The sequence below is a fragment of the Myotis myotis genome, unplaced genomic scaffold (assembly GCF_014108235.1).
Source record: "Myotis myotis isolate mMyoMyo1 unplaced genomic scaffold, mMyoMyo1.p scaffold_m19_p_14, whole genome shotgun sequence".
Lineage (NCBI taxonomy): Eukaryota > Metazoa > Chordata > Mammalia > Chiroptera > Vespertilionidae > Myotis > Myotis myotis.
The window spans coordinates 48,374,318-48,385,677 of NW_023416318.1; the positions used below are offsets into that span (position 1 = coordinate 48,374,318).

An 11,360-nucleotide genomic window follows, 5' to 3' on the forward strand; every position below is an offset into this window, starting at 1 on the left:
GACACGGAATTACTATTTCATTAATCTTTATACTATTCCCAAGGTTCAAAAGGGTTGATAAGTTTACAATCTATGGTCTTGGAGCTAATAAACAGTTTGAATTGGGACGCTGGACCATGGGACAACTGAGTGGGATTCCATCAGTCTCGGGGTTAACCAGAGGCTGCTCGGAACTGGGGTGTCTTGCTCGGGTAGACGCTGATAGGTGCTGCACTTCCCCATTCATAAAACAACCCAGGTCTCTTCCGCTTCCGGCATGCTCCCCTCCCCCCCATTGTAACAAAGGGCAAGCTGCTCGCAGCATTGGGCCACGGGGTTGGGAGCCAGTTCGATCTATCACTTTCCTGGGGACCGAGGCCGGCAGGACTAACAGTAACGAAGGACCTGCCCTTCCCAGGGCCGGTCCCAGCTCTCCCGGCAGTCTGCGCGCTCCGCCCGGGCTAGCGCGGAGGGTAAACTCCGGGTCCGGAAGTGGCTTTGCGGTTCCGCCCCTGAAATCAGCCCTCTTTCCATCCCGAAGGCCAGACCTCCGACCGCGATGTCGGGGCCGCAGGGGCAGGGAAGCCGCGCAACCCTAGGCCTCGCCCAGGCCCACTTCGAGAAGGGCGAGTACGCGGAGGCCGAGGCGCTGTACTCCGCTTATATTCGCCAGTGCGCCTGCGCAGCTTCCGCGGGAGCGCCGCCCGGGAGGTAACTATCGCGAGACGTGGGGTCGGCGGCGTCCTCGCGAGGTGGGCGCCGGGGCCGCGCAGCCGCTCTGCTCGCCCCTGAGCTCCAGGGCCGACTGAGCTGCGGGGACGCGGGGCAGGTGCTCGTTTTCTCCGGAAGGCGGGAGGGAGCGTCCGGGAGTGCGACCCCTGGCCGTCGCCGTGGGGCGCCCTGGAGGGTGACGGGACACCGGAGCGTCGGCCCGTCCTCACCCGGGACGTCCCCCTCTCTCGGTCCTCCCCCTCGGGACTCCGAGCGGAAAGCGCTTTTCCACCCGTCCTTTAACAGCGGATCCCGGGACCCGGTGAGGGCTCTGCGAGCACCCCAGCCACAGCGTCACAGCAAGGCAGTGGTTTCTCACGTGCCGGGACAAAAGTGTAAATATAAGTACAGTACAATGACCCTCCCGGTCGTCACGGTTCGGCTTCCGTGCCATCCCTGCGCCCAGACCTCATGTTCTGTATCTGTGGGTGTTTCAAATGCATCTCTTAAGTGTTAAGGATTCTTAAGAAGACATAACCGCAATATCTTTATCACTAGTTCCTTCATAGCAAATGCCCAGTAAAGGTTGGAGCTTTCCTGATGGGTCAATAAAGTTTTTTTTTTTTGGTTGTTGGTTTTCTGCAGATGGTTCAAGCCAGGGTGCACATTAGGGCTCCCCCCCCCCCTTTTTTTTTGCAATCCCTCAGAAAGAAGACACCTACTAAGAAGGGCTCCTGGTGGCCAATTGGGTTCAGACGTAAAAGCAACAGCCGAGCAGCCATTCCTGCACACGGGCCTCTCATGCAAAACTGCACGTCAGGGCGCAGAGGCCTGCACTGAACTGCCTGCTGCGCTGGGTGTCTGCAGGTCCCGGAAATCCCATTCAGACCAATAGGACTGAGGCTTTTCCGTCCAGAGGGAGAGGCACAGCTCTGGCTTACCTAGTAGGTTTCAAAGAGTATTCACCCAGCAGCAGGCACCTCGATGCCCTCCAGTCCTGTTTCTCTTCCTCCTTGGCACAGCTCCGCCTGAGGGCACCGTGTGCAGCTGTAGCAAACAGCATTTCTGCCCCTTTGCCAGTTTCAGAAAGAAAGTCTGCATGGCTTAGTAGAAGGGAGCTCCGTGCGCCTGAATTCCAGCCCTGGCGCCGCCGCATAGCTTGTGCCTTCTCTCGGCCTCAGTTTCTCATCTGTGAAATGAATCTTCCCTTTCCTTACAGTTCTGCAGTTCTTCTAGGAGCTCTGGATTGAAACGGAATTCTTCAGCGTTTTCCTTTACATGTATCTTTTAGAGTTTAAAATTATTAGAAAAATACTGGGTCACTGAAGCATTTTGAAATAGTATTTGCAAACTTTGTATTTCTCTCCATACCCAAAAGTATATATAGCCTTAGCCATAACCCAATTTCCAAATGTTTTTTTCTTTGCTAAAGTTAGCGAATGCTAAACATCCACATTTGGATTATGTAATCTGGTTCAATGACATTACCATAAATACTGTTATTATAAAAATCTCAATATTACAGAAAAAATTTGGGGCTCTAACTATTAGCCCATATCTTTAAAATATGAAACAACTTTCACATGAAAAGTAGGCTTTTAGTATTTGTTGTACTGAGATCTAATTCTGAATCAAACAGTCTATGATCCTCTGAATATATTAAATTTATAACAAAGCTTTGAAGCTTGGAAATTTAATGACTAAAACCTTACTGGACTCCTGAGGCTGCTCTTTTCTTAAAACTCTTTACGGGGTAGCAGCTCACCTAGTACAATAGATGAAGGGAGTATGTCCGCTTGTGCAATGGTGCTCATAGCATCCAGAAGTCCCTTTCAGTCATAGCTCATAGAAACAGACATTTTCTTTTTTAAAATATTTTTAAAAATATGTTTATATGTTTTTTATTTCAGAGAGAGGAGGGGAGAGGGAGAGAGAAACATCAATGATGACAGAGAATCTTTGATCTCATTGATCGGCTGCCTCCTGCACGCCCCCTATTGGGGGTCGAGCCCACAACTGTGACCTCCTGATTCATGGCTGAGGCTCAACCACTGCCCCACGTCAGCCAGGCAAAACAGACATTTTCTAAAATTGCGGTAGTTCCACTCCATGGCTAGCAAACTTAGACTCGACGGAGACCTCTAGGCTGTGAGCAGCAGTAGTTCCAGTAACTGTCTCACATTTCCAGGATCAAGATGAAGGGAAGTAACTTTTAATAACACCGACAGCCACAAATATGTTCTGAGGCCTATATAGCAAAGAAACGACAGGTGCGTTTGGGCTGTATCTTCCCTGGTTGGTTCACATTTGAGAATCCCTTTGGGGAAAAAGAGAGGGAGACAGAAGCATCTCTGACGCAGAGCAGAGCCCAGGAGTTTCTCTGTGCACACTTGTCCGGCAGGGCCTTGGGCTGGAGGGTGAGGGAGGGGAGGGCTGTGTAACCTGTGGGGCTGGTGGCTCAGGGCTGCCTGGGCTTCCTTTCCGGAATGTCTGTTCACTTCGGAGGGCAGCTCTCTGCCCAGAAAGCACGCCCTGGGGATCAGCGAGCTGACTTTTCACTTAGGGTGAACTTTTATCTCGTTATCGGTGGAAATGATTTCAGATCTCACTGTTCTGGGTTCACTTAAACATTTGAGGGTAAAGTTGATGGTGAGCTTTGCGACATGTTCACAGCGAACTCTAGCTCTGGCTCTCCCTCGCTCAGCTGGAGTCTGACCTGCCATCTTTGCCCTGCTGGCACGTGCTTAGAAAGCGAACAGTGAATCTGATACCGTATTTCAGCCAGACAAGTTGGCAGCGAATAGGGGCTTTGAGCACACCGCAACATGAATGTGCTTTTCCAATGGACCATGTAGCGCTGCTGATGCAGACAACGGGCTTAGACCAAACTGACCCACCGAAGGCTTTCCCTTCTGTGCCCTTGGTTTCTCAGAGGGGATGCTGCAAGCTGTAGGCCATGAAGTCTGACAATAACCCGAAAGAGAATGAGGGAGCTGGGAGGAATTTAGTAACTCGGTGTTTTTCACGTGAACTTCTTGTTTAAAGCGAATGCAGCCCTGAGGATTTGGCTACTGCATATAACAACAGGGGGCAGATCAAGTACTTGAGGGTTGATTTCTACGAAGCCATGGAGGACTACACGTCGGCCATAGGAGTCCAGCCCAATTTTGAAGTTCCCTATTACAACCGAGGGCTGATACTGTATAGGCTGGGTAAGACTCTTCTTCTCCTGGGGTCCTTAGTTGTACTGGCTGAATTGAGAGCTCCTGCATGTTGTAAAACGAATGTAATGATCGTTAAGTCTTGGAAGTGATGCCAAATTTAGGTCTGGAGCCTGGAACAGAGGGATCGTTCTGAGTTTATTTTAAGCTTCCAATAGGCATTATAGACCACAGCGGCACGCTGGGGTGGGAATTGGACGTGGGCGCGGAGAGGGAGGGCGACCCCATTACTTTGTGCCTGTAACATCCCCAAAGGCGAATGGAGGGTAATGCTGGTGATCACCTGCGAAAGTTTTCTGAGTTAAAATCTTTGAAGGCACACGAGACGAGGTAAAGTGAAGGAGTTTTAAATCCTTGGAATCAAGGTACTGGTTCTTATTGTAAAGGGTTAAAAAGAATATTTCCTGTTGCCTGATTTTACTGTAATTATCTAAAACAGGTGATATAACTTCATTGAGATTTCATGATGGTTTATGCTATTTACCTGTTAAATCTTAATAAGTAAAACCCCTAGCTAAATTGAAGTATTGTTCTAGAAGGGCAGACACAATTGTTTTGGTGTAGACATTCCTATATCATTATTAAGAGGAAAAATTTCTTCAGTAGAAGGGGTTGAAAGCTCATAAATATAAAAGCATGTGTATCCCAACTTTGCTGTGAATTATGTAAGAAAATACTCAGCTGTTTCTCTCTCCCATTTTTTTTTTTTTTTTGGATTCTGGTACAGGATACTTTGATGATGCCTTGGAAGATTTCAAGAAAGTATTAGACTTAAATCCTGGATTTCAAGATGCGACTTTGAGCTTAAAGCAGACTATGCTAGACAAAGAAGAAAAACAAAGAAGAAACTATTGAAAAATTTAACTTTGAAATATTAATTCATGATCCATACAGCTGGCGTCTCACTGTCTCTAGTGTAAAGTAGGTGTTGAGTGATTTTTATTTATATTTAAGATAAAAAGCTTTATACATGAGCACTAAAAGTAGTTGGTTTAAGGTAGTTAATTTCAGATTAAGTATTTATATTGAATAGGTATGCTTTTTATAAAGTATAAATAAGTAACAACAATGTATAATTATATGTGTTAACAGTAAAATATGTAAATAAATGTGATATTTTTAGTAAAATAATTTTTTGCTATATTTTTAGTCCCAATTTTTATAAAATTTATATCTATAGAAAAGTTGAAGTATAAAATAGTAAACACTCTTTAGATTCACCAGTCGTTAAAATTTTCACACTGGCTTTTTCTCTATATTTAAATATGTAACTTTTTGCTGAACCATTTGAAAATAGGTTGCAGACACCATAATGCTTTCCCACTAAATATTTTAGCCTGCATCTTCTAAGAATAGAGACATCCTCCTTTATAGCCACAATGCCATTATAATACCTAATAAAATGAACAGTTCTATAATATAATCCGTACCCGGCCTCAATTCTAACTTTACCAATTGTTTCCAAAATGTACTGTGTAGATTTTTATTTCTGGATCTGGAATTACATTGCGTTTTGTTATGTCTCTTTGAGTTCTTAAAAAAATTTTTTTTCTTATTGTTGACTGTATTACAGATGTCCCCAATTTTCCCCACCTTTGCTCTCTTTCTCCCCACCCCTGCCCTACCCCAGGCCTTCATTCTTTGAGTTCTTTTAATCTAGAAGAGTCCCATGCCCGTGTTCTCCCCATGGCATTAGCTTTGAGAACAGAGCTATCTTATGTAGCGAGAAAGAGAGATGTATCATTTGGGGTTTGAAAGAATTCAACTTCCACTGACTTTCTCTAGAAATCACTGATAAGGTAGGTTAGGATTTAAATATTGAACATAATTTTCTGTCTGCAGATAATGACTGTACTATGGTCATCATCAACATTTACTGAACCCTTACTAAAAGTCAAACACTGTTCAGACTCTTCACAGATTAAATTGGGAGGGGGTGGAGGGGGACGGGGAGGCGAGGAGCTGACAGAAGCACTTAGTAAATGTAAAGCTGTAAAGAATCTGTTTTATTTGGGCGCTGCCATCAAACGAGTGGGTGTGAGGAAGCTGAAGGGAGAGCAAGCCAAAGGCAGCCCTGCCATCTACATTTTTAATGTTTTTATCATTGAGGTTTGGTTTTCAAAGATGCCGCTCCTGCATCCTGGGATCTCACAAACTGGTTTATTATTGCTGTGGAAAGCCTTTAGGGGCGGAAGTGGCTTAATTGGGAGAAAGGCGCAGAGGAACTTCTGTGGCTTTCTCCTTGCAATCACCACCATCGATCAGCCTTGGAACTTTTTACATTTTATTTTATTTTTGAGTTTAAGGGATCTCATGAAGCAGAAATAATCACCCAGTTTGTAGTTAATAAAGAACATCTGGCAAAATACATGGAGAATTTGGGCTGTAGGTGGATGAATATTAAAAGGAAACGAGGTTTGAAAGGAAACGAAAAGTCTCAATATTTCTGGAATTATTCACATTTTCCAATAGAATCTATCTTTCCATTTGTTATAAAAGAAGGTATAAGGTTACATTAAGATGTGGAAAACCCCCCTTAAGAAAACTTTCATTTAAAAAGTAAGATCCTGCCGGACTGGCATGGCTTGGTGGTTGAGCATCGACCTATGAACCAGGAGGTCAAGGTTGGATTCTCGGTCAAGGCACATGCTCAGGTTGTGGGTTTGATCCCCCACAGTAGGGAGCGTGCAGAAGGCAGCCGATTAATGGTTCTCTCTCATCATTGATGTGTCTATCCTTCTCTCCCTCTCCCTTCCTCTATGAAATCACTAAAAACATATTTTTTTAAAAATATATTTTATTGATTTTTCACAGAGAGGAAGGGAGAGGGATAGAGAGTTGGAAACTTCAATGAGAGAGAAACATTGATCAGCTGCCTCCTGCACATCTCCTACTGGGGATGTGCCTGCAACCAACGTACATGCTGTTAGTCGGAATCGAACCTGGGACCTTTCAGTTCACAGGCCGACGCTCTACCCACTGAGCCAAACCGGTTAGGGCTCACTAAAAACATATTAAAAAAATAAAATAAAAAGCAAGGTTCCTAGACCCTGGGGGAGCTTCAAGCCATTCTACCCAGAACATCAAATACTTAAATAATGCTTTGTAGCTATTTTTTCTTGGATCATATTCTCTTTTTCCTGTTCCTGACTAGGATCAGATATAATATGAAAAAACAAAAAACAAAAACCCAAGAAATTTCATTTGGGTTGTTGAATTTGTTACTCAATGTTTCTCCATCCTTTATCAGAAAAAAACAATTTAGTGAAGTTCACAGTCAGCACTTCCTGGTTAGAACCCAGACACTTTTTTTCTCTTAAGTTATTTTTTGTCTCAAGTTACTGGCAATAACTAAAGAATAATGTTTTCATCGTTTATCTTCTTTAGAATTTTAGGCATTACACATTCCAATTCTAAACTTCTGATTGACCAAGTAATACCTTTGGTATATGCCTTAAAGATATTCTTCTAAGTTTGCTGGCGTTCAGATTGCCCACATTTCATTTTCTAGTAGAAAAGCACCCTAAGTCCATTGTTTTCCAGTTTTTCTCTGCGAAAACAAGATTTATCTGGTTTATTACAAGGTTCATCTTCCACAAAATAAGGTAAGAGAGACCAAGTGGCTTTAAGTTGCTTTTTAGCTTAGAAAATTAGTCCTAACTCTTCAGCGTGCAGTTTTTATTTTTTCCTTTCCTGAAATATGGAGCTGAGTAAAGCCAGTTGATTGACTTTGTGATAGCAAACTATGGTCCGGCAGGTGAGATAGCAAACTACATTCCAAGTCAGCTTTAGTCCTGGTCTAATTGCCTTTTCTAAAACTTGCCAGGTTTTTTTTCTGTCTTTCACTGGCCTCTCTACCCTCCCTACACCATCCATCTTCTTGGCCCCTCCCCGTTTGCAGGCTCACGTCTTTCTCAGCAGACAGACTCTATTTCAGCTCTGCCACCCAGGGCAAGTCAGTTCAGTATTAACACTGATACTCATCTCCGCATCAAACTCAACTCTATGCTTCCAGCGATTAAACCCATCTGTTGCTTAATTCTTTAACCTGTCCCTGAAAATACTTACGCTGAGTCAAAAGTCACTGAGTGAAGAAGTATTTCCAATACTTTTTAATTGGAAAAAATGATGAATTCCGTTTAGCCCGAGACACCCAAATACCTTTCACAGACATAAAAGCAGATCAGGGGAGCAATGAAAACAGTTTTACATAAGGAACAGCAATTTGAAATGATGATGTTTACAGCAATCACATCAACTCTAATGACGAGTGTTTACCCGTCTTTTTCTTTTTTTCTGTAGCATTAAAAAAGCTTTATGGAGGTACAATTCACATATACAGTTCATCCATTAAAAGTGTGTAATTCAGTGGTTCTAAATATATTCAGAGTTTCTGTATTTTTTAAGCTTTATGGGTCTCATAGTCTTCCTGCAGGCAAACTGTATTTAATGAAGGTATTTCAGGCAAATTAAAGGCTAAATGGGAGAGTGCTTCAAAACACCCAACCACACACACACACTCACACACACACACACACACACACACACACACACACACTGTAGTTTGATTCCTGTGAGAACCTCTGGTTAGAAATAGAAACTTGTGTTCCGTCTCCCTCGGAAGCTCTGACGTTGTAATATTTCTTCTTATGGCATATTTATTTAATGTATTTGAATGAACAGGTTGTTTATAAAAACAAATTGTTGACAAACACCTGGTTTAGTTTTTCAAGAGGCAAGTGAAGAACTAATCAGCAGTGGGCTATGTGAGCTCAGTGTGTAATTTTACAGCTTCTACATAATTTCACGTTTTGGTGTTTTCTGTATTTCTAAAAAAACGCGACAGTAAATTATGAGAGACGGATTCCAGTTAAAAATGGCAGCAAGTCAGAGTGGGGGAGAGATTTGTTAAAAGTCATAGCTAATGCTAGGGGTCATCAGAAGACCATCACATTCGTTACAGAAAGGAAAGAAGGACGAGAAACACGATTTAATTTTGGAGGTAAAACAAAGCAGTTGGTAAGATTTAAAAAATAGCTTATGCTTTTTAAAATCACAAGAAGGTAAAGTACACACCCACATAGCGAAAGACAAATGATCAAACACTGAGACCTGCAAGGAAGCCCAACAGCAGGAATGCTGGCCAGTGACTCTGCATGTGAGAGTGAAATAGGAGCGCAGAAGTAGCACCCGGGTTTGGATCTGTCAGCAGCGCAGTGAAGTCTTATTTTTCACAGAACAGGAAGCCGAGGCTAAGAAATGCAGGAACTTGCCCGAAGCTATGTCCCAAATCCATATAAACAGGTTGTATCCACAGATTTTTGTTGTTGTGGCTGGCATCAACTCGAAGCGACACACGACCCTTTTTTGGGGGCCCTGATGCCAAGTTTAAATTGCCCATAAACATTTTAGTGCCCATCCAGGTGAGTATCAACATAACATTAAAATCTATTTCGTTTTAATAATGGAACATTATTGCAATTCCAGAATCGCTTGTTCGTCATTTTCCTTCCTGATTGAAAACAGACACGAAAGATGGTGAAAAGGAGATTAATCTGAAGAGCAAAGTGCATTTGGAAAATTGAAAACCACAGCTGCCAATATGTAAATTTGTATCTTATGTTAAGAAAAGTATCCAACAGTTATAAATAAGGCAAAGGCAGGATTCCCCTCCTTCCGATTTCAGACAGCGCCCAGCCTCACGGAGCCACCAGGGACGGTTTCATTCTCAGGGCTGTGTCTTCTTTCGATTTTTTTATTTGCTCTTGTTTAGGGCCCAGGCTCTGTGAGATGACACGCAACTGGTAGGTAGGCTTTTTTATTCATTATTATTATTATTTTTTATAACGTCTTTTCTTTATTGATTAAGGTATTACATATGTGTCATTGCCCCATTGCCCCCCCCCCCCCCCACACACACACATGCTCTCACCCCCCTGGTGTCTGTGTCCATTGGTTGGGCCTATATGCATGCATACAAGTCCTTTGGTTGATCTCTTCCCCTTACCCCCACCCTCCCCTACCTTCCCTCTGAGGTTTGACGTTCTGATAGATGCTTCTCTGGTAGGTAGGCTTTTGTCCAGATGAGGCGCACATGATTTTTGTAATAGTAGAAACAAGAACCCCAAGGATTATGGATTTATCACCCTGGAGGACTTTGACCAGTTTGGGTTCTAACCTGGTAAACTTCATTTCCCAATTTTTTCTTCATTGACTGTAAACACTCAGTTCCCAAATGCTCGTTTACCATCCTGGTGGTTCTCTTATTCATGAGTTAAGTCACACTTGCCATGTGTTATTCTGTGTTCTTGTAAGAGTCATGTTTACCTTCAAAAAAACGTACATTTTGACACTTCTATGGAGAAAACAGCTTCAATAGAGTTTGTCATTAATAGAGTCATGTACATTATTTCTTGTAGGAATAAGAGAGAAGGGAGACTGAAAAGTTTCTATTGCCTATTGATTTTAAATATTCAATCATTCCTGTTTGGATTATGTGAAGCCGAATTGAAGAAAAGTGTAGGGAAGGCCAGAACCTTAAATTAAAACATATGTAGGTAATTTTCAAAGTCGGCAAGAGCTGCGAGGAGTATACCTTATGGTAAAAAGTGAAAATTTCCTGGCGAAGGCCCCTCCCCATCCTCACTCTTAGGTGGTAGCCACTGCGAGGCTATACCTGCCCTTCCAGGCGTTTTCCTGTGTACGAATACACAGACACCTGGATGCAGGTACACGCAGAGAATTATGGCCTACGTATCAGTAGTTTAAATCATTTATTATCTTGGACATTCGTCTAGGTAAGAGCATAGAAATCTACTGCATTCTTCTTAGTCTCGTGATTTTTAAAAACCACATTAGAAATGCTTGCCAATTTTTGGTTATAAAATTAATAATGCTCATGGTAATAAAAATTAAAACGGGCAGGAGGTATAAATGAGCGAGACCCCCTCTGCCTCCACATTCCGCTCTGGAACCAAACACTTTTAACCAGAGCGACTGGACACAAAGGGTTAAACGCTCGTTTTTTCCTGTTCCCACTGGTCACATCTTTAAAAAATTACTTTTCATTCCTCCCGCCCCCCTTTGCGGCTCTCCGCCCTCGGGGCAGTTTTGACCGGTCTTGTACCAAGAATACCTCTGAACAGGTCCCCGTTTATTTGAGCCTGTTCCCACCTCATTAGAGTGCTCTTTGTAAGATGACAAGCGGCTGGAACACATGCTTCCAATGTCCCAAACTGAGCCCTTGGCCTCCCCACTCTGCTGGGGCTTCGTGGGCCAGACTCCTTCCATCTGGGCCCCAGCAGCCAATGTGTGGGTTCTGACAGCCTTGATCTGGAGTCCAGCAATGTCCACCTCCTCCTCTGCACCCCAGGCCAAAATGTCACCCCCTCTTTTGTGCAGGTCTCTCAAAGAGTCTCCTGCCCTGGTCCTCACCCCCCGGGGCCGTTC

The 11,360-nt window shown here is 43.5% G+C and overlaps 1 protein-coding gene across 2 annotated transcripts; it reads left to right on the forward strand.

The window, feature by feature from the left end:
- The first annotated feature begins 248 nt into the window (after positions 1-248).
- Positions 249-9,726, forward strand: TTC32 (tetratricopeptide repeat domain 32). 2 transcript variants are annotated; one of them, XR_004971927.1, is made up of 4 exons: positions 249-690; positions 3,736-3,902; positions 4,639-4,832; positions 9,399-9,726. XR_004971927.1 is itself a non-coding variant. In XM_036335271.1 (3 exons), exons 1-3 carry the CDS (start codon positions 539-541, stop codon positions 4,764-4,766), a joined length of 447 nt encoding a protein of 148 aa, XP_036191164.1. In that variant the 5' UTR covers positions 251-538; the 3' UTR covers positions 4,767-5,434. The 2 variants fall into 2 exon arrangements, 1 of the variants encoding a protein (XP_036191164.1); XM_036335271.1 differs by lacking the exon at positions 9,399-9,726 and having other exon boundaries at positions 251-690; positions 4,639-5,434.
- The last annotated feature ends 1,634 nt before the right edge of the window (positions 9,727-11,360 follow it).